This window comes from Prunus dulcis, chromosome 6 (assembly GCF_902201215.1).
Source record: "Prunus dulcis chromosome 6, ALMONDv2, whole genome shotgun sequence".
Taxonomy (NCBI): domain Eukaryota; kingdom Viridiplantae; phylum Streptophyta; class Magnoliopsida; order Rosales; family Rosaceae; genus Prunus; species Prunus dulcis.
Window position 1 is genome coordinate 6812343 of NC_047655.1, and position 22829 is coordinate 6835171.

General features: G+C 38.2%; 5 protein-coding genes across 12 annotated transcripts; 1 reads left to right on the plus strand and 4 right to left on the minus strand.

Annotated features, from left to right (window-relative positions):
* Window positions 1-116: 116 nt before the first annotated feature.
* Window positions 117-3210, minus strand: LOC117632813 (general transcription factor IIH subunit 2). Its single transcript, XM_034366401.1, has 4 exons — window positions 2857-3210; window positions 2001-2462; window positions 1330-1705; window positions 117-685 (listed from the first exon to the last, which is right to left on the minus strand). The coding sequence occupies exons 1-4, from the start codon at window positions 3130-3132 to the stop codon at window positions 537-539; spliced, it is 1263 nt and encodes a 420-aa protein (XP_034222292.1). The 5' UTR covers window positions 3133-3210; the 3' UTR covers window positions 117-536.
* A 1083-nt stretch (window positions 3211-4293) lies between these two features.
* Window positions 4294-10477, minus strand: LOC117631491 (U11/U12 small nuclear ribonucleoprotein 65 kDa protein). Of its 7 annotated transcripts, none has more exons than XM_034364684.1 (12): window positions 10149-10473; window positions 9994-10065; window positions 9667-9891; window positions 9066-9147; window positions 8756-8929; window positions 7975-8151; window positions 7714-7884; window positions 6995-7082; window positions 6668-6726; window positions 6036-6101; window positions 5021-5132; window positions 4294-4826 (listed from the first exon to the last, which is right to left on the minus strand). In XM_034364684.1, exons 1-11 carry the CDS (start codon window positions 10319-10321, stop codon window positions 5049-5051), a joined length of 1371 nt encoding a protein of 456 aa, XP_034220575.1. In that variant the 5' UTR covers window positions 10322-10473; the 3' UTR covers window positions 4294-4826; window positions 5021-5048. The 7 variants fall into 7 exon arrangements, 6 of the variants coding, with proteins under 6 accessions (XP_034220575.1, XP_034220576.1, XP_034220578.1 ...); XM_034364685.1 differs by having other exon boundaries at window positions 4294-4863; XM_034364687.1 differs by lacking the exon at window positions 8756-8929 and having other exon boundaries at window positions 10149-10475.
* A 22-nt stretch (window positions 10478-10499) lies between these two features.
* On the plus strand, window positions 10500-14706 carry LOC117631490 (DEAD-box ATP-dependent RNA helicase 51-like). 2 transcript variants are annotated; one of them, XM_034364682.1, is made up of 12 exons: window positions 10500-11073; window positions 11191-11376; window positions 11676-11861; window positions 12207-12290; window positions 12538-12579; window positions 12749-12817; window positions 12988-13287; window positions 13434-13472; window positions 13633-13737; window positions 13935-14003; window positions 14094-14219; window positions 14374-14706. In XM_034364682.1, exons 1-12 carry the CDS (start codon window positions 10708-10710, stop codon window positions 14554-14556), a joined length of 1755 nt encoding a protein of 584 aa, XP_034220573.1. In that variant the 5' UTR covers window positions 10500-10707; the 3' UTR covers window positions 14557-14706. The 2 variants fall into 2 exon arrangements, with proteins under 2 accessions (XP_034220573.1, XP_034220574.1); XM_034364683.1 differs by having other exon boundaries at window positions 14324-14426.
* A 488-nt stretch (window positions 14707-15194) lies between these two features.
* On the minus strand, window positions 15195-17411 carry LOC117631817 (pentatricopeptide repeat-containing protein At1g09220, mitochondrial-like). Its single transcript, XM_034365131.1, has one exon. The coding sequence runs from the start codon at window positions 17201-17203 to the stop codon at window positions 15713-15715; it is 1491 nt and encodes a 496-aa protein (XP_034221022.1). The 5' UTR covers window positions 17204-17411; the 3' UTR covers window positions 15195-15712.
* A 227-nt stretch (window positions 17412-17638) lies between these two features.
* LOC117629556 (transmembrane protein 209) lies at window positions 17639-22636 on the minus strand. The gene is made up of 8 exons (XM_034362076.1): window positions 22583-22636; window positions 21620-21989; window positions 21033-21088; window positions 20065-20936; window positions 19659-19854; window positions 19366-19551; window positions 18325-18701; window positions 17639-18118 (listed from the first exon to the last, which is right to left on the minus strand). Exons 2-8 carry the CDS (start codon window positions 21796-21798, stop codon window positions 17978-17980), a joined length of 2007 nt encoding a protein of 668 aa, XP_034217967.1. The 5' UTR covers window positions 21799-21989; window positions 22583-22636; the 3' UTR covers window positions 17639-17977.
* Between the last annotated feature and the right edge of the window lie 193 nt (window positions 22637-22829).

Sequence of the window (22829 nt, forward strand, 5' to 3'; positions counted from 1 at the left end):
ACATGATTCTTTAAATAAAACTTTTTAATCTGTCTTACGTTTACATAATTTACATTAGCAAATTTGATTACTTGAGATGAAAGATAAATCGTGCATTATATGTGAAGCCATCAACAAACAGAGCAAAAAATGTCATTCAATTCCAAGCAAAACCAAAGCAAACGGAGCAAAACTTGTATTAAGACAACATATCTATCCAAATTCACAGTACTATAGGCTACCATATCTGCATTTTCAAATGCGAATCCCTCCTCTATGAAGTTATGACTAACAAATCCTCAGCTGCAATGGTATCGGCAACAAACAAGGAAAAGAATTCCTCGGTTTCTTAAACTATCGTTTATGGCAATTTGGAAACTCGGATTCATCAATGTACTGTCAATTACTGTGTTTTCTTTTGTAAGGCTTGATGAAGAACATCAGAGAAACCCAGCAGCTCCGATTGAACACTGCCACATGTGACAGTAGCCAGGTCATAAGTTCGGGTAGTACAAACAGTCATGAGAGACAACCACATATGGGGAGGCAGCAGTACTTCATCCTTTGTTAGCATTTGGTATCTTGGAATGCCTAGCGCTCTCACAACCTGGGCAGTTATGCAAGCTTTCATGAATATAAATGTCACAATCAAGGCAGAAGTGCTGTTTGCATTTTGGACAAGCAACACGAAGGCTGGGTTTGTTTCCTGTGTCATAAGCAGTGAAAAGGAAGTAAGCCAGGGAAGTGATGCCACCTGTTACATAGGCAAACACATTCCACGTATGCAACCGGTAAAAAGCTGAAAACATAGGCAAGGTTTATATATGACATCAATGAATAACTTAGTTTTATTTGGGAGGTGCTCCTACTCTTTCCCTGTGATTTTTATAATTAAGGGTTGAGCCAAATTTCTAGTTCACCTTTTCACTTTAATTGCCTTTTCTCTTCCTTCACTTTTCTATTACTGCCTCTTTTTGGAGGGGATAAGATGCCTCTCATTCTCTCATCATGTAACCTATTCCAATTTAGACTCTTCTCCTCTTAAGTAGTCTTATCATTATTACACTCAAAAGCAGCTAGATGCTGCTTCCTAAGGGAGCATCTGCTAACATGTTGGGGAACAATTGCATTATGGCAAAGAATCACTAAGCTCCCCAGCTTCCTTATTGGACCTGCAGAAGTTTTAATGTTGACAGACACAATCATAGAAAACATGACTGATCTACATCTACAACATTTCATAACCAAACAAAAACACAGATGACCAGTAGAAATGCCATTCAAATGCATGTATGATCAAATTTATTGCAAAAGCTCCAAATGATCTATTTTATGTACATAAATACTTACCGGGATTGAGAAGACTCTGTTGGCAGCCAAAACAAGCTCTAGGAAACTTGTTTTGTTGATCAATTAGTAGTGACGGAGAGACCTCATCAAATGGCACAATGGGGAAAAGATGATGATAAGACCTTGCCAAATGAGGAGAAGAAATAAGCGTCAACCCACAAATGCGACATTCAGTAGGTAGGTCACATACACGTGCCTTGCACCTTGGACAAGTGTATCCACCTCCGACCTTTGCCTCCTTGTGACATGAACAAATTGCCACAGAGCCCTCTGCCGCTCTTTGTGGGAAGCCCATCTTTATCAAATTAGCAATTGCAAATTCTGCTATTGCTGGTGGTGGAGGTGCATGTTCCAAGATTAACTCTTTTAAGTGTGGCTATGCAAGGAGATACATATCAGAATGAATGTTTTAAAAACAAACTTGTCGGTTAAATCTAATAAATAACTCTGGATGAACATCAGGCTCAAAAATAAATAAATGTTAAATCTTTTAAGAGTGAGACTAAAGACCACTTTCCAGTCTCTATGACAACACTGTTTCTTATTTTGGGTTATCATCAAGGTCATTCTTGAGAAACGTTTCATCCAGATGATAGAATTTGTGCTCAAATGCCTTGAAAAACCAGAATTCATGTTATTTTAGTAGTGTAGGGTTACTTAGTTGAACTCACCTCATCCAATGCAATATAGTACAAGCCACCAGTTTCCTGGCATAGATGTTTGCATATGAAAATTTCTGCTGAGAGACCAATAACTGAGCACCTAATTTTGGATTTCTTACATTTCTGGATAGTTTCCATTATATCTCCTGGATCACAGGTACTGAGAGCTGAATATAAGATCAGAACTTCTCTATGACCATATGATGGAATCTGTTCCAGATACCCATGTACAAGATCCAATGCGTTCTGTAGGGACGAGTCACCTGAGCATTCCAGCTTACCCATCAAAGCTTTAACATGAGAATTGGGACTGCCACCAAGATCCGTTAAGCAATGAGCAACACCGTCTTTTATAGTCACCAGGCCAACTTGACTAAGCGGATTCTGGTAAAAAAACTCTATAATGAAAGCCTCAACATGTTTTGCAACCACGCCCATTCGGCTTGGTCGAAAATCCATTTCCGCAGCAGCCTACAAATATTAAAAGAAACCAAAGGCAACAATTTGAAATCACAAATTAAGTAGATACATATCACCCAGAACTATCAAAGAACTTCTGCATCCATGTATCTTAACATATCATTTTCATTATTGATTGAAGATGATATAAACCAATGTCCTTGGTTGTCCTCACTCAGCTCTAACCATTTTTCAACCCAGAATAAAGTCAATGTACTTCAAATCAATTTGAAGTTCCAAACTTTACTAAACAAAAGATTCCAGAAAAACCAATTCCATCAGATCAAACCAAAGAAAAATAAGCTAAATTCTCTCTCTCTAAACACAAACAGACAGACCCATAACCAAAATTGAACAAAATTTCCTTAGAGCTCAAAAGGGTATTAAGCAAATGGGAATCAAATACCTTAGAGAGGTCGATAACAATGTAAAGATAACGAATAAGACCCTTTTGAATTCGAGCAGTGGAGGCAGCACGAAGGCGACGACGGTACTGAGCATGTTTAAGGCTCTGGTTGTCAATGGGCTGAAGAAGCCCAGACTCGTCCTCTTGCAGTGACTCCCATGACCTCTCATCAGCGTAGGCTCGTTCCCAAGCAGCGAGGCCTCCATTGTTTGCATCGTCTTCGTCTTCGTCTTCCTCTGCCTCTCCATTTAAGCGTCTTTGCTCGCCGTTGTTCATGTTTCGATTGACCAGGATTGCTGTGGCTCTTGGAGTGAGACCCAGAACACAGAGCCACAGACCAGTTCATAATGTACCGAGATTTTCCTAGGTTTTTCTTTTTCTTTTCCTTTTTTCTTTTAACTAAATATTCTTTCTCCAAACAAATTAAATACAAAGTTATTTCTTTAGTTTTTTTTAATGGAAGATTAGAATGTTAAAATTACATTATCACCTTTAATTATTAAAATTATTTAATATAAAAAGGTTTAAATTGTTTTTTTATCATCTTTGATTAACAAAGAGAGTTTTTTTTTTTTTTTTGGGTAAATATCACGATGTGTTGCCACATCCGAAAGATATCTCCGCTCGAAATTCGACTTATTCCTAACCACAAAGTGCTTTTTAATGGGTTTCACACCTCTATCATTGAAAAAAGAGGGTTCTCTTTAATGATATAGCACATATAACTATTTTCTGAGACCAAAAAGAAAAAGAAAAAAAAGGATAACTATTTTCTGATTCATTAAAAAAAGAAAGCAATCCACTTTTCTTTAACTTTTAAAACCGACATCATATGAACAGCAAAATTGCAATATGTAAGTTGGGGAAAAAAAAAAAACTCAACTTTGATGAAACAATTCCTTATACATTATAATGGGTTGTCTTCTTCAGTTCTTTAGGGCTTTGTTCATCAATTAACGTTGAACAAGGCTATACCATTTACAACTTCTCCTAGCATTTTTGTTGACGAAGATTTATGTTCTGTGGAGATGGAGTAATTTTTGTATTTCTACCATTCAATATACATAAGACAAATGAAAATATTTTATTTTTGTGCATACAAAAATTTATCGTTATCTAAAATCCCTTGGAGCTTAAAAAATTTACTTTAAAATTTGGTCTCTTGCAAACAGTAACTCAATAATTCACATTCAATTCTGACATTTTTCCTGAGGTGAACATTTTTCATCTCTGAGCTAAATGGGCTTTTCTGCTTGGACCTTGAATTGGTGGTCTCATTCATTTTGGGCTAAAAGATACTTTTTGGTCTCTCTGGCTTGTTGAGATTTCCAAATTAGTCCCCAAAATCCTAAAAATGATTACTTGTTTTTTAAATAAACTTTTTTTGTTACTTTACAATCAAATGTTTGATACTCAAAGAGAAAAGTATCCCAAATCTAAGGTTCAATTAAGCAATTTACATATGAAACTCAAATCTAAATCCTTTCATCCGAATCCACCCTTTAAATCAAGAAATTAAAATAGTCGATTTGCTTGTTTATTTCCGCCTTTACAAGCTTCTCATCTTTGTATCTTTTAAGCCTACAACTGAAAAATATAACCCCCAAAAAAATTTTCATTTCCATATAAAAATGAAAAAAAGACAATATGGACAATGGGAAGTGGAATGCCACAATTGGTACCCTGCATCAGCGACTCCACAAGTCGAATCGTACGGTCAATTAATTGGCCAGGTCTTGGAGACAGCATGGATCAATGAAACAAAACTATGCCCTCTGATGCAGTACTTTTAGAACTTTTGAATTGATGCAGGAATTGCCTTGTTGAGATCATCTGGTTATGTATCTTCAACCTTTTTAGCACCAGCTCTCAGTCCACCTTTTGCTCCATGTGTGGTAGTACTATATAAAAGTCTCTCTACCGCACCACAGGACATTCAAGCTTTATGAGTTCTGGAGAAAACCCCACCCCTAGCCATTTATTAAAAAAGAAAACAACATGATTGGACTGCACCACAGAGCGTCTATTGATGTTAGTAAACTGATATATGGTTGACTGAGGAGCAATATGTCATTAGAAATTCAAATGATAATACTAAAAAAAAAGTGAGAGTATTAGCAGCTTGCTTATAAATACAAGGCAAGAGAAAGAAACAAAATCTAACCTCTAGAACTTTCCGCTGATAGTCGACCTTAATTTGCTTTGCCCGCTGCAGGATTCCGGCCAAACTGGATGATCACTGGTTTGCCTTTGAATACATACCCATTCACTAGATTCTGCAACCAAGGTTTATAATGCACAACAAGTGAGAACTTTTATACCTCCTCCAACTCAAAAGCAAGATAACACAAGAACTAGAGAGATCTTCTTGAATGATAAGCAAAACTGTATAATCCAATATGTAATCGAAAAACCTATATATATATATTTATTTATTTATGTTTGAATAGAAACAAAATTTATTGAAAGAACCGAAAAGGAACAACAAGTGGATAAGGCATCCACAAGCCAAACGAGCAACAACATAATAACAGACGAAAACAGACACTAAAACAAAGGCACCAGCCAAACTACTTAAAGAGTCCGCAACACCAAAAGGACCAAAGGAAGTGAGCCAGAAAGAATAGAACAAGATCCAGCAAAAAGCCAAAAAATAAACAGACGCAAAAAAACACTTCACATCACAGCAGCAGCCATATCCCTCAATATAGCGGAATAAGAAGAGTCTTTGAAATCTGAAGTGACAAGCCCATAAAGCTGCCCAAAATTTAACTCTATCCCATAATTCACCAACACCCAATCCCTCATACTCATAAAAAAATCCTCCTGTTACGCTCCAGCAATATGTTCCAAAATACAGACTGCACCAAGCAGCCATATCCCTCAATATAGCGGAATAAGAAGAGTCTTTGAAATCTGAAGTGACAAGCCCATAAAGCTGCCCAAAATTTAACTCTATCCCATAATTCACCAACACCCAATCCCTCATACTCATAAAAAAATCCTCCTGTTACGCTCCAGCAATATGTTCCAAAATACAGACTGCACCAAGCAGCCCTGTAAGGTTGAAGCACGCTTCCCCCTGCCCCATACAACCATAAAACTTGCAGGCAAGCCTCCAAGACCGCCATGGTACTAAATTATAGAACAATTATTATATGAATTGGCAAGATACGCACCAAAGCATAATGGGCTAGTTCAACTGATGGAAATGTCACGAAAGCTTGGCCCCTCATTCTTCCTTCCTGACATGAAAATATTACTATCAGCTTATGCGAGTAGGAAACTGTCACTTGATGCGGATGCAAAGATCAGTAAAAAATTGCAATTGGCTTTCAGTACTATATATATCATGCCAGAGACACTATATATAAAGAATGAAATCTTCACAACAAGTAGTCTTCATCAAGGCATTCAAATTTATAAATGGACTCTGAGATCCTTTCTTCATAAGGCAAGGTAAAAGTCTCGTTCAACCTTATAGTCCACCATATTCCTCTCAATTTGGGCTCATAACACCTCATAATGTTCTCTTTTTCCACCTATTTTTGTCTGGTCCATCAGAAGTTGATGGACAAAGAGAGGTTCTCACAATTTTCTCATTTGACAGTTGTGTTCCGTATCCTTTTACTAAGAGTAGCAAGGCTCCGCCAACATACTTAATTACAAAAGACAACAAAATGTTGTTTGCTATTGTACTTTAAAAGACTATCTCAAAAGTGGTGCATCTAAAAAACAACTTAAGACATCAAACTGAATCAAATATGCAAAGCTTCACTTGGAAACATAGAGGTTGATCAAGAGACCTTACCTGCATAAGCTTTAGACTGAGACCAGATTTGGCAGCATCAACGCTTCCAAATAATGACCCTACAAGCACAATATAAGCATTACTGTAGGTAGAAAGGTTCACCAGTTTGACAGTTCTTGGACAAGGAGAATTGGAGCCATATCTCCTGACTGGACACCAAAAACAAGAGAGATATGAAGAGAAATGAAGTGTAAAGAAATCACTTGCTCAACAGTCTACTCTTAAAAATCTCAAAACAAAAAACATGCAGAAGAAACTAAGATTCCGAACCTACTGTAAAAGAAGATTAAATGAATGATATAAAATTCATCAGGATTGTGAGCTCACCAAATATGTAGTAGAAGTCATCAGCAACGATGTCCTTTGCCAGGTTCTTTATATACAACACAGAGGCAGGATTCCCAGCTGCATAGTTCTGAAGACTCCAAATGAGATTTTCATACTATTTTTTTCGGAAGTCAGCTAAATCTTAATTTTGTCAGCTTTTTATTAAGAAAAAGTTACTCAAAATTCATATATATTTTTGCTGGCTACAAGGCACCTCCTCAGACTCTGATGCCAGCCCCAACCTACCAACCTTGTATAATATGTAATAGGCACAAAGCAATTGAATTCCACAAACAACCCGGTACAAAATACAGACTAAGCAAAATTACAATAGTAAACAAGTTTGCTTGCAAAAAGTTAACCGCAGACACAAAAATCCTCTTTTCCATTGCCATGGACTTTTAAAAGTTAACTCTGGTTTCATGCTAATCAATGGTGACAAATTTTATAATAAAGTCACGTTTTTTATTGTTTTTAATACCGGAAAACAAAAACAAATTTTAAAAATTAAAACTAGTGACTAAAACAAGGAAACATACTACGAAAACAACTAAGAAAAATAACTTAAAATTTTGTTGAATTATATGTTAAGACTGTCATATTATCATGATAAGAATTTGGGTTAATACATGTTTGATCCTTCCACAGAGAAATTAGTAAATTTGATTGTGTCGCATGCTCATTTTACCAAAATAAAGCAAATTTTTTGATATTGATACCTTAAACATCGGCAGCGATAATATTTCTTCTGGAGGCAACTTTCCTCTTTCTAGTTCTTCTGGAGTTGCAAAAGAACTAATATCTGAACTCTCATTTTTTGGATGCTCTGAGTCTTTGGTAATGCTATCATCTTTATGTTCATTGTTAACAACTTTGGGGGCAATTTTTATCTGAAACAAAGTAAGAAAATATATCAAAAATTGCTTGAAGATAAGAGATCATACTACAAATACGATCATTCATCTTGAAAAGTAAATCACCTGTACGATAGGGTTCTTCTTTTTTATCATTGGCCTCTCTTTAGGGACCAGAATAGCGGGTTTCAATCCAACATCTTCGTGAGCTACATCTTTATCAACTGCGGGACCAACAATTGCTTCTCGTTTGACACGCTTCCGTCCTCTTGAAGTTCCGCTCGAGGGTTTTCCATCAACCTCCTAATAACATTCAAGCCAAAGTCTCAAAGAATGTATAAAGCAACTAGAATAATTAAACAGTCAGTGTAACTAATTGCTTGTCACATATCAAATTGGAGAAACACGAAATAATTTCCCCATGGTATACAAATGTGTAGATATGCAGATGAATTAAAAATTATCCTTCTTGAAAACTTATTTTAAAAGAAAAAATTTGCAACTGAACTTTTTTGAGGACTGGCAAGCAAAAGCTGGCATGCCTCTGGTTCTAAATCTCCAGAATCAGGGAGGAAGAAAGTATTCTTTGCACATGGTATTTGTAGATTGCACACACAAAGAAATGATCAATGTGGTCCAGATGCATTGGTGCTTGTCTGGTAAAATTTTCAGTATTTTCTTTTGTTCTTTAAAGAGAGAGATGAATGAAAGAATAGAAACAATGGTTTCCAAATAAAATGGTTTTTGTTTGTTTGTTTTTTTAAAAAAATTGTTCTCAGTTTTTTAAATAAATAATTAAATAAAACCATACTACCCCTCTTCTCTTTCATTTCCCTCGTCTCTATCCTCTCTCTCACATACAAATGTTATCTAATGAGCGTTTAGCAATCTAAAGGCAAGTAGTTACCTCGTCTGAAGACTCCATTTCTGACTCTTCACTTGATAAATCTGCTGAGAGAGGTTTTGCAGCTAGAGGAGGGGGAGGTGGTGGTGGCACGGGTACTGAAGGTGGTAGTGGTGGAGAGGGAAGAGCCATACGAAATGGAGCTGGTATATTCATTTTGTTCATCAAGTGCAAAACCTACAGTTGATTATTCTAAGTCTTAATTGACATGGCTGCAAAAATATGTCTAGTTGACTAGACAAAACGAAGTAGAAATTCAAATTAAGGGAGCCAAAGTATAGTAACATTAGCTTAGCATGAGATTAGAGAGAACCTGTGTATAAAATCGAGGAACGGCGATAAGAGCATTTACAATGTTGGTCAGTATATTTCCGTCTGGTGGCGGGTAAGCATACCTGTAATGAAAGATAAGCCGATTGGACATTCATAACAGAGCAATGTCAACCTATTAGACATTCATAACCGAGATATAGCATGCCATTCATAACACAACATGAGATAATACGTCAAGGGAGGCCAAAGGTAACTGGGTAATTGTCTTATGTAACAACAAGCTGAAACTTTAAGCCACTGTAGCCTCATTCATTTCAGCAAACCATATCTTCTAAGCCTTGTATTAAGATAGCTATAGTTTGGTTGAAATTGAGAGACTCCTTTCCGGCCACTAAGGGCCAAAGACAATAGGATCATCAAAGGAACTCTTGTAATATGAATTCAGAACATACTTGAAAATATAGTAACAAGTATTGATGATAGTTTATAATCTCTAGAAGAATAAGAAAGAAAAGATAACAAATATACATCAGACGATCACATGAAGAATAGACAAAACATATGTATGTTATACTCATAAAAAAGACATCCTCATAAAAAATGTCTCACGAATTTAAAGAAATTGAAAAGGTATAACATACTCAAGGTGAGGAGGAAAGGGATAGTCTACACCAAGCCTAGGGGCAATGGGCTCTGATCTTGAGACTTCAGTTTCTTGAATATCTCTATTGCTGGTAGGATTGTGGACCAAAGATGATTTGGAAGTGGCGGTTATAGAAAGAGAATCCTTGTTAGCAGCCTGCGATGGCTTATCATTATTAGCGGTCGCCCTCTCCACTTTTAAGACCTTACCAAGAAACCTCAGCCTACCAAACAAAGAAAACACAGCCACCAACTCAATTATTAACAGAAAACTAGAATATGACATTTTTGCTTGAATCAAAAAAGTAAAAGAGATATGACATTACCCGTTCAACTGACGCTGTGCTTGGTAAGCCAAGCCTTCATTTTGGAAATCCACAAATGCGCAGTTCCTCAACCTATATTCATATACACAGATCAAAGTGAGGGGGGCAAAGGAAACAGGTAAACAATTGAAAAAGGAAGAGAAGAGAGCATTGACCGGCCAGTAGCAGAGCAAGAGCGCACAGAAGAAGCACCATAGTGGGACAACAGCCGAAACAGGGTCTCCTCAGGAATGGCTTCTGGAAGGTGACGAATCAATAGACTCACCCTATTGCTACCAATATTTGATGATTCTTCAAAACCCAGCTGTTGTTGTTGCTGCTGCTGCATCTCAGCCACTATACCGACTGTAGCAGCCAAAATTTCTTGGTTCGCCCAGTACCTGTCTCTGTCTGAGAGTCCAGAGTCTATAGACTCGCTGTATAACTCTTTCTTTTGGCGGACCGGAAGGGTGAGAAATCTGGGAAAAAGTATTTCTAATCCGGAACGGCCCTTTGTTAATTGGGCGGAGATAAATAGACCCTTTAAGTGGAATTCGGGTGGGCCCAAACCCAAACAGACTATCCACCACGGTTGGCTTAGCTTAGGGTTTAGCGATCAAACCTTAAACCCTCATATTGACCAAAATAAACCTTAAACCCTCAATTCACAGCTGCATTCTCAGAGTTTCTGCGAGAGAGCTCGTCTTATTCCTCAGCGTCTGAGAACTAGTCGCCATGACAGACCCAATCCGTTGCGCATCTCCGGACGACGAGACGAAGAAGACGACGCACAAGAGAAAGAGAGGGAATAAACCGTCGGAAGAATCAGAGCCTCGAAACCCTTATCAGGCCCAACAAAACGAAAAAGAGGAGAAAGGAGAAGGTGATGATGACAATAAGAAGGAGAAGAAGACGAAGAAAATGAAGGGAGAGGAAGCAGAGGCCAATGCAGAGGGGGTGGAGGAGGAGAATAAGAGGAAGAAGAAGGTCAAAAGTGGTGGAGGGTCTGGGATTATGAGCAGAGACTCCTTTGGTTCATTGAATTTGTCTGCCAACACTTTCAAGGCCATTCAGGAACTCAACTTTCAGTATATGACTCAGGTAAATTTTCCGGCTGAACTTGATTTTATTAGCTCCTAATTTACAGGGTTTATAAGTTTCTAATAATCAAGGCTTTGGCCTTTTATAGTATTGATAGGAAAATATTTACACCTGCAGATTCAAGCCAGAGCAATCCCATCACTATTGATCGGAAAAGATGTCCTCGGAGCTGCTAGGACAGGATCCGGGAAGACTCTTGCTTTTCTTATACCAGCTTTGGAGTTGTTATATCACACAAAGTTTACTCCTCGTAATGGAACGGGTGTTGTTGTCATTTGCCCAACACGGGAACTTGCAATTCAGGTGAGAAACCCTGGCATATTCTCGTTATTTGTTTTGAAATGTTACGTTCTTCTTATATTGAGCTCGCTCCAATTCAAGAACACATCTTTTTGATGCCTCAACAAATTTGACGTATCTAGGTTAAGTTTTAATTTTTGCCTAAAGATAGTGAAGCCGAAAATGGAAATGTGTGTGTAAAAATTTATGCCTTTTAAGATGAAAGAAATTGTGCTTTATTACTTGTTATCCTGTTGTATTCTGAGATTTACAGTTGATCCCCTTCTTTCTACCCTGACTACTTTTCCTTTCAAATAATTCAGACCTATGCCGTGGCAAAGGACCTTCTGAAGTACCACTCACATACTGTTGACTTGGTTATCGGTGGTGCAGCTAGGAGAGGTGAAGCAGAACGTCTTGTAAAAGGAGTAAATCTATTGGTTGCAACCCCTGGTCGACTTCTTGACCATCTCCAGAATACCAAGGGATTCATATATAAGAACTTGAAGGTCATTCTCATCTATTCTTCGGCAATTTTGTTGTAGTTTTTTCAAAAGTATTTGTAACTGGTTATTTTCTGAAATGTTGCATATTGCTTCAGATGGCTTTCTTATTGAAAGAAAATTCTACGTAATGTTTCCCTGACTTTTGAATATTCTTTGTGGTTATTAATCCTTTGGCCGAGATACTGGAGTGTAGTTTGGAGTCCTTTTGCAATTTTGATTGTTGTGTTAGAGACGAAATTTATCTTGTTTGTGTGGTTGAGCTACATATGTTTGATTGAGATGAAAGCTTGTATCACGACATCACATCATTTGACGATCCTTAGTTTGATTGTTCTCTTGGATTTGCAGTGCCTCATAATTGATGAAGCTGATAGGATTTTGGAAGCAAACTTTGAGGAAGAAATGAAACAGATTATTAAGCTTCTACCCAAGGTGCAGTATTTGAGTTAATAATCTATGTTGTGTTACAAAGACTCTAGGCTGCAGACAGTAGATGCATCCAACTCGCAACATATCTTTGTGATTTTCTTTTAATAGGAGCAGCTTGGAGTTTTGTTAACTGTGTGATTATATTCGGCATTCAGCCTAGATGCATTAAGTTTAAGGTTTTAGTTACAATTTCATATGGATTTTATACGGTTATGTCCTGTGGCTGACTGAGTTGCTAATGGATGTGCAGAAAAGGCAAACAGCTTTATTTTCAGCAACCCAAACTACGAAGGTTTGTGCCTTAGTCTCTTGCTTTCTACATTGTTTTTAAATATCTTTAGCATAAATTGATACGCTACGCACAGTTCAATAGTTCACTAACTTTTAATGCTTTGAGTCTACGCGTCTGTGTGTGTTCCCATGATTTTGCTCTGAAAATACTTTTCCCATTAAACCTGTAGGTTCAAGATCTTGCTAGATTGTCATTGAAAGAACATCACTTGATTGATGTTGATGGTGGAAGAACTAAGGTAGGAATCCATCTGGTTTTATGTATTCCTCCTTTTACATTTATTTTGTGTTCATCATGTCTATTTTGAAATTAAATCGATTTCATATTCTTATATTCTTATATGTTTTTTCTTCTCGTTTTGATTTAACCCTAATCTCTAAAATCTGACATTGTGTGCAATATATACAGGTCACCAATGAAGGGCTGAAACAAGGCTATTTTATTGTGCCTAGTGAGGAGAGATTTATTCTCCTATATTCTTTTCTGGTGGCGACTCGGTCTAAGAAAGTGATGGTCTTCTTCTCTTCTTGTAACTCAGTCAAATTCCACTCTGACCTTCTTAGATACGTTAATGTGGATTGCTTTGATATCCATGGAAAGCAAAAGCAGCAGAGGAGGACAAAAACTTTTTTTGACTTCTGCAAAGCAGAGAAAGGAATCTTACTCTGTACTGATGTTGCTGCTCGTGGCCTGGATATTCCTGCTGTGGTATGCTTCCTCTTTCTTTGTGCAATTTTTCTAAACTTTTTTTGAACATCATGTTATGCCAATACACTTCTTTGTCACATTATAGCAGTATCACAATAAGCAAATGCTCGTGGTAAATCTAATGCTTGTTTTTTCTTTGCTTGTAGGACGTGATTGTGCAGTTTGATCCTCCAGATGATCCCAAGGTGTCTAATTTTCCCTCTTTACGGACATATTTCAACTAATTTTTGTATCAAGTAGTTCTTCTATATCCATTTTGTAGCATGAAGAATTTATCCATTCCCGAGTTCTGTTTCTTTTTCCTATTCTTAAACGCTTTCACAACAATGGGATATCTGCTTGCAGGAATATATCCACAGAGTTGGTCGAACAGCTCGAGGTGAAGGTGGAAAAGGAAAGGCATTTCTTTTCCTCATACCCGAAGAGATGCAATTTATTCGCTATTTGAAGGTATGATTTAGTCAAGAAGAAAAAATAAACAGGAGCAGCGAAACCCCAGCACCCCACCCCCACACACACACACAACAAAAGTGCCATGCTTTCCGGAAGGGTGTCTGTATTTAGAGCAAGCGCAAATAATTTTTTTTTAGGTTGCTATTTGCGGTGCTTGTTCTCCATTTCAATTCTTTATTTTATTCTGTTTTCAGGCTGAAAAAGTCCCCGTTGAAGAGCAACAAATTAATAAGAATAAGCTGAAAAATGTGCAGTCTCAACTGGTAATTTCCTGTTTTCAGGCTTCAGTTGTTACCTATTACTACACAATAACTGGTTCCGAGGAACCTTATGTATTGCTGTGACTGATGCAGGAAAAGATGGTTGAGGGCAACTACTATCTGCGCCAAGCGGCAAAAGAAGCATATAAATCTTATCTATTAGCGTATAATTCACACTCTATGAAGGACATCTTTAATGTTCACCGTCTCGATCTGCAGGTACCCAAACTTTTTCTTGATATTGTAAAGGAAATTTTTTATCTTTTAATCTGCTGTTGTTGTTGGGATGTCAAAATATGAAATGTAGCTTGGTTATGTATCAGCATTTATTCTGCCAAATAATTGCAAAGTGCTGTTGAACTTGGACCTACAGGCGGTCGCAGCTTCATTTTGCTTTTCAAGTCTTCCCAAGGTGAATTTGAACTTAAACAGCAGTGCATCAAAGTTCCGGAAGAAGATGCACAAAGTAGGAGGAAGTAGAAATGGATTCAGCGAGAGCAATCCTTATGGAATGCAAAAAGGTAGAGATGAAATTCGACAATTTGTGAAGCATTAAGGAGCCTGCGTGCAGTGTATTATATATAGGGGGCAGATCCGTAGCACTATATTTTTTGCACAATTTTTTAACCATTAGATTAGAATGTATTAAATGGTTGAGATTAAGTCTCATTAATTAAATAATTAAATAAAAATTTAATTAACAATCTCCTTATGTTTTCTTTCTCCTCATTGATGTTTTCCATACCTGCTGTCATTAACACCCTTTCTCAAACTTTTTTCTTCTTCTTCGTGCCTATTACTACTCTGGTTACATATTGTTTCCATTTAAAGTCCGAAAACAGCCTAAGCCACCTTGGCTGATCAAGAATTGGGGAAAAGGGGGTCTTTTACATATTTTATTAACATTTTCCTAACGGTAGTTGCTTCTTATAACGAGTTCTTAAGTTTCTGAATTGATGTGAGAAAGAGTGAAGAAGAAGAAGAAAATATGATTGTGCAATTGAGCTTGAAATGAGGCGAGAAAGGTCTACTTGGAAATTGGCCCTTCAACTGCATCCACTTGCAGAAGCCATTACCATGCTTTTATTCAACGCACTTTTTATTCCAAGTGGAAGCAGTGGTAAATGGAACCAGCAGAAGAAGGCCTCCATTTGAGGACATCAGAAATGTTAGGATCAGGCTGATAACAAGGCATTAAAGACTAGAATAACCAAGAGACTCAAAGGAGAATGTACCAATGAGTGCCGTGGGATATAAGTTTCATTTTGCTCTAATTTCCACTGAAGCATATCGATGAAAGAAAAAATGAATGTCATATTCCCTGTACATTTTTCTATGTGCAGTATAAAGTCACTAACTCATTCACTCTCTCAGAGTCAGACACCAGCTATCTTCCGCATTCTTGCAGTCAAGAGTATTCTGAATGTTCATTTCAACTGCAAACCCCTAATTCTGCAATCTCAAATGCTAGATCATATCATCTAACACCACGGGAATGTGTCTTTCACTCCCTACGGGACCAGCCAGAGCTCAAGAAGAAACTGAATTCTAACCACCATGTGTTCTAGGAGCATTAATTACATAGCTGTTGCTGACCTCAGAAGCTTGTTCACAGGATCTTGGCCTTGTTTTCTCAAACTTAAGATTATCTAGAAATCATCAGGCATTCATAATCTCTGGCAACCATCATAGTTGCCCATCTTCACCACCAGTTAGACCAAACTATGCCCTGGAAGTTTGAAGGCATTCCTCTCATCCAGCAAGCTTCTCATTCTCTCGGCATCACTAAACCTTCCAACCCCAGCAAAGATGTTGGACATAAGCACGTAGTCACCGCCATATCCTCTCTCCATCTCCAGTATCTTCTTTGTCACCCTCTCACCCATCTCCACATTACCATGAAAGCTACAAGCACCCAACAGCGTCCTCCAAATCACAACGTTAACGATATTGGAAGGAATCTCCAAAGCCATATTTTCTGCTTCTTCTAATCTCCCTGCCCTCCCTAGCATATCTATTAAGCATCCATAGTGCTTGATATCCAGTGCGATTTCATACTCGTCGACCATCTTCCCAAAGAAGTTCAGCCCCTCATCAATTAATCGTCCGTGACTACAAGCATTGAAAATACTCAAGAATGTCACTCGATTTGGTTTGAGACCAACTTTCTCCATACTATTAAAATACTCGACCGCTTCTTTCCCCATTCCATGCATTGCAAACCCAGAGATTATGGATGTCCACGACACCAAATTCTTCCTCTCAACAGGTATCTCCTCAAACAATCTCGATGCACTATCTATGCAGCCACATTTTGCATAAGAATCCAATAGGGAATTCGTGACACGTATGTCAGATGCATTAAATCCTCTCTTCTCACCGTAAGCATGAAGTGATTGACAAATTTTAAGAGCTCCAAGAACCGAAACGGCTGGAAATATGGCCAAAAGTGTAACCTCAGTAGGTTCAACATGATCTTCAACAACCATTCTTCGAAACAAAGCAACAGCATCACGGGGCTGATTTTTACGTGAATACGCGTCAATAATGGCAGTACAGGACACAACAGTAGGGGCTGGCATCTGATCAAAGAGAGACCGAGCCAATTTAAGCTCACCCCATTTCGCCAAACTAGTTATCATGACATTCCAAGTGACAGAATTCCTCTCAGGCATTTCGTAGAACACGTGGAGAGCAAGGAGCAAAGAGCCACATGCGGCATACATATTAAGCAAGGCAGTTTGAACATAGACATGGAAATGGAAACCGAGTTTGTGAGTGAGGGCATGGATTTGGGCACCTGGGTTGGTAGAGTTTAAGGCAATAGAGGCGTGGAGAAGGAAGGAGTAGGTGAAGGAGTCGAAGGAAAGGGAAAAATGTTGGAGGTGTTTATAGAAAGTGAAAGCGTCACGAGGGAAGGGGCCAAAGGAATAGCAACGAAGCAAAGTGTTGAAGAGGAGAAGATGGGCAGTGGAAATGGAGTGATGGAGGAGAAAGCCAGAGGTGAGAATGTGAGAGTGGATTTGTTGGGTGGCTGAGCGACTTGTTGGGTTTTTGAGCAAGATAGAGGCCAAGTGCCTTGGATGCTTGATCTGGATTGGTGCTGAAGACAATGAAGAAGATGAGGAAAAGCAGAGGGCTAGAGTTGGAATTTGAGTTACAAAGTAGAGAAGGGAATGTCCCTTGGAACTCAGCCTCGCCATGGACTGTTGTATTTGGCTTGCTCACCATGTTCAAATGAAGGAAAAACTCTCTTGAGTTAAGAGTCGAGGTTTGGTTGTCGAGGTTTTAGAATTTGAAGTTTGAATACCAAGGTCAAGAGCCTTGCGCCCTACCAACTGAGCTCGGCGGGCAACTTGTCAAAGACAAATTCTTTGTAAGAAAGATTGTTATCGGCATATCATTTTTTTCTTTTCTTTTCGTCTAATTGTTATTGACATATCCGTTGAAGGAAATTGCATGTTAATATATGGATTGACAGTAATAGTCCAATTACGCAATTTAACTATATAATGGTAATAACAACTCAATTTTATAAAAAGAAAAAGAAATGGCATTACAAATGACTCGTTTAGTCCGAACTCGAAAACATTAGGTTGTACTAGTAATTCAAGTTACAAATTGGTGTTTCCAGTGTCTTTTTTTAAAACTAATCTATTCATATTGTCAAAATCCAAATCGTTCTACATTATCCCATCCAAATGGACCCTTAACTTATGACTAGGGAGATACTGGATCTGCAGACAGGCAGAATAATCTTCAGGATAGTCCAAGTCAATCATCTCCAGAATAATCCTATCCGTCAAATGGAACCTTAGCTTTGAACAGTCCTCATATCAGAAAGAAAAGATCCTACGCCGTCTGGCAAGTTCAGCAATGAAACAAATTCCTTGATGAACTGTTGATATACTGGTTCAGGGGACCTGTTGATGATGTATGCCATAAGAAGGCAATTGCAAGGGGGTATTTTGGTTCAGTCAGTCCTCAGCTTCTGATTCCAGAACAGGGAGGATGCTCAGGGCTGAAGAACTAAGATGCATTCCCCGAACAATCCCCCCATATTCAACCCTAATCCTGTGGCACAGAAGCAAAATCGAATCCCACAGTGCCGTCATTCCCTGAATTAAAGATGAAACCTCTTTGTCAATTTAACCAATACAACAGCATATCCCATTTCCAGGGATTTTGTAATTGTTGCCACAATCAATATTTTAAGATGTAAGATGTGAGTAAAAAACAATACTGCAGGCACAATAAAGATTGGACAACCAGGAATCTAGAGAAAATTAATTTGGCATAAGTGTGGCAAGTGGTAAGTACTTACCTGAAGAGAAAACTGCAATTTCTTATCCCAATACAAGGCAAAAACTGGGGGGCTTTGCCTTCCAACAACAAGTACAGACGCTCCAGGGTGGAGAGCAGAAGGGACACCAGATACGACAGCTATGTACTTCTCAGGAAACCTTTCTTTTGGAGGTAGGACTCCCAAGAATAGGGGATTTTTGCTAGAACGAGCTTCAGCATAGGATGCAGGATCCACATGCAACATCCACTTTGGATGCTCCAGGAAAGCACAGAACAAATACAAGAGCAAGTGAGAATCAGTTGGCAGCTCAAGAGTCCACTTATTGTGCTTTTTATCATATACTTCTCCACTTCCAAGATATTCATAATTCTTCAAACAGGTTCCTTCAGCAAGCTCTGTTAAACTCCCCAGGGAGAAACCAAGTTTAGATTACAGAGGCAAAGGATATACATATAATATATATTTCCCATTAATGTAACCTAATTATTCTCATGAATAGACTGGTAAAAATAAGCCCTTGAAATTTGGTGGATAGTTCTGATCGGCCTGACATGGGACTTTTTATTTTTACTGCAAGCTACTGTTCATAGTACTGTAATTTGAGTATGTATAGTTCATTTAACAAAAATTTGGTATTTTATTGTGGGCCCATTTAATAAAAATTGTCTTTTGATTATGTTTTATTAAATATAACCATTAGATTTGTTTTATTTCAGGGGTTTAGATTACTGTATTAAGGTCAAGTCATGGCAGATACCTATATAAGCTTTGTAATGAGCACACCAAATGAAGATTGATTTTGGTTTGCAGCCACTTGAGCTCTCTCAAACCCTAGAAAGCGTGGTCTTCTATCTTAGGAGAGTGATCCAAGAAATCTACTGGGATGAGTTAATTCAGGTTAATCAATCTTTCTTAAATAGTCAAATCCTAATTTCAAAAACTCCCATTATTCAGAACACTAAGACTACATACCCACAATCTGAAAACTATTCCCCTAGATATCCTACATGAGATGCCTGCATAAGGTGATACATAGTGAAAAATCAAGATTTTAAGCACCTCGAATCCTTTGTACTGTATATTCTGCTCGAATGCTGCTTTGCGGTAGAAGACCTTTAACTAACTCTCCCTTCATCAATGCATGAAGCCTCTGGTGTTCAGTGATTGCATCCACACACTCCTGCATAATAGGGACCAACGGATTCTGCTGTGGGGTTTGTTGCAGATTGGCTTGAGGCAGCTTGGCTGCATATGATGAGAAGCATTGCATTAAAACATCAGCACATATCTTTTGCTAAAACAATCCAAAAAGAGTTTTAAATGAAATATGTTCATAAGTGAAGAGCACTTACAGGCCGAAGCATCAATAGCCTGGACGAGAGTAGCTCGTAATTGATGCATAAGTCCATCTTCATCAAGAGTTAATGTTGGCTGCCATTCCTTAGTCCTATCATTTGAAGACACTGTAGCAGTTCTTGCAGTCGGTAAATCACTTCCAACTTGACTAATTGAAATTGACATCCCAAGTTTGGCAGCTGCTTGGATTACCTATAAATTTAGTAATTTTATACTGACTTAGTATTGATGGAATACACTCTATACAGAAACTTGCACTACTACACATATCATGCCATCAGATTTTTGCTCTGCAGTTGAAACATAACACTCTTTTACCAACCACAAAGCAGCCATACCTCATGTTAAACATATGAAGACAAAGAAGATGACTTAGAGGAGGTGGAAGTGGTGAAGACAAACCTGAATATGACTGGTTTCAATCTTGTCAAGTAGAGGATTAAGCAAAACCGAAGAAAACCATTGCCTGAGGCTGTCACGCCACTGCTCAATTTGAGGATAGATGCCCAAACGCTCAAATGCATGAATAGATTCTTCCATGGACATAGGTGGAGGAAGCTCGCCCTCTCCTTTCTTTGGGGGAGTTGTGAACTTCTGAGAACCTGGAGACATCCTCACAGGCCTCAATGGTGTACTCCTAGTATTTCCAGATGTGTTAGCTGAACTTGGACTGGCTGCACCAAAGCCTCTAATGGTGGGGGGTGGAGTTGCCAGTTTCCCCGCTGATTCTGTGATTTTTTCATCCACCTCTGCCAAGAACCTTTCAAACTTTTCTTCTGACATTATCTCTCTTGTAGATGCTCGCTTGCTTGACCAAGGGGTGGAGACCGCTGAATCTACTCCAGGTGAATTCTGAACAGAAGACAGTGGTGAAACACCTCCCGACACAAGATACAAAGAAGATGTAGAACCGGGTGATTTAGAAGGGCTACTGATAGATCCCATCTTAGTTCCTCCACTGATGTTTGACTTATTCGCGCTGATTCGAGACAAACGATTTGAACTGGTGATTGGCTGATGAAGTGGAACAAGTACATCCGAAGGGGAAGACATGTGGGGTTTAGACTTGGGAGGTTTCTTTGAAGACTCTGATACGACTTGCTCAACCTTTGGCTTAATTCCCAAAAGTCCTAGTTGATGATTTGTAAGGCGTGGTTTGTCACTATTTCCTTTTGAGGGTGCGGCATTTCTCAGTGAGATGGCTCTAAATAGTGCAAATAGAGTACCCAAAAATATCAAGCCCATGAAGGTCTGTATTGCTTTGGAAAACAAATCTGAAGGACAAAACAAGATGTTCAAAACAAACTATATCAATCAAAGCATCAAGTTCAAGCCAATCAAAGTTTTCTGGATTGAATTTAACAACTTACAGGCTGCCTCTTGGGAAAGATTTTTGAGCTTCAAATTGTCAACAATCCCATTTTCCCTTCAACAATTCAAGGCAGTTTATTGCGTTAGCCACACGTAATAATATATAGCCAAATCCAATTTCCATAACCAAAGATCTAAAAACATATTCTTCTAATTTAAATTCGTTCTTTAATAAATAACAAAAACTTAATATGAATAATTAAATCCTTGAATTTCCTGTTGGTCAATAAATAAGCTCAAACATGCTATGCAAATTTAGTTTGTTCATTCAGGTCTTAAAAGGACCCAAAAAAACCCAAACGAAAAATAAGCTCCAAACTATAAATTTGAAGTCTTTTTATGTTTTTGTTTTTCCTTCTTCCTTTTATACACTTTCATAGCAAGTAATAAAGGGTTTTTGTTTCCCATAAACCAAACACTGATAAATTCAACTCAAGCTTCTATCCCCATTCTTTCTTCCTTCCTTTTCTCAACAATCAAACAGAGTGAAATTCCCATATTAAACACACACAAAAGAACCCAATAAATAAAATCTTCGCTTAAACCCTCTTAAAACCCTAGCTTTTCAAATTGAGCAATTGGGTACCTGGAAAACATGGCAATGAAGGCGACGGCGGAGGCGGAGGAGAGAAAGAAGATACAGAGGAGTGCATGCTTCGAAGGCCGGAGGCTACTGGCGGTGAGGGCGGCGGACAAGGATGGGTTCTGGTACACTGAGAACTTGGCGGGCTTTGGTGGAGGCGAGGCTTTGTCTCTTGATTCCATGGCTGGAGCAATGCTGCTTGTCGTTGCTTGGGTCCGGGTCCAGGTGCTGAGGGAAACTTCGAATATGTTAGTTCCCACAGAGCGGAATTAACAAGAGAGACTGTTTCAATCTCTCTATTCGTTTTGGCATTGTTGAGCTTCGTGGGTTTTGGGCGGTATATAGTCACTGCCACTGGCCTCTCCCGGTTTTGCTGGGGTTTGAAAAAGAAAAAGGGTTTATAAAAATAAATAAATAAAAGAAAATGTTTTTTTTTTCCTTTTCTTTTTTGGGTAACAGTTAGAACGTCCTTTTGAAAAAAACCACAAAAAAGGACACAAACTTGCTTGGCATTTAACTTCTTTGTTGTATGGGCGCCAAAGTTCAATACTAATAAATATACTACGGATCTATGTAAGATTGTATAATATACCATAATAAGGTAGATTTTGGGATACACCAATAAGTCTATTTCTCTCGTGACCTTATCGCATTAGTAGTCCAACGTGACCTAATCGCATTAGTAGTCCAAACACTTTCCCTATAATTATTTCCTTAGTAGTCAAGTTTAGGGAGGAGCTCTCCAATAATGAGATTGGGTTGAGAAAGTGTTTGGGAGTCCTATCCTTCCTTCCTACTAGGTTTGGGAAAAGTTTCAGAGAAGTTATCAATGATACGCTCTATTGTTTAATATTTTTTTAATTTTAAATTCGAGAATAATTTACGAGATAATTGGAGATAGTTGTTATTAAAATTGTAAAAAAAATACAAGTATGGTGATAAGAAAAAGAATGCATAAAAGCGCACCATAAAATTTGGTGGTGCAACCAATAGACACACATGAAGCAAACGTAGCTTTACCAAAAGGTGATTGGCAAAGTCCACCAGAGGCTTCCCTCTTGGAAAAGGCAATGAGTAAGCCTCTATCTCTAAGCTAGGTAACTCAACGAATCAGCTCCAGGCAATTGGTCAAGTTTAACTTCTTCAGTCTGTAAAGTTTGGATTGCCTGCACAAAGGTTTCTCTTGGCTATGAGGAAAATAGGAAAATCTATT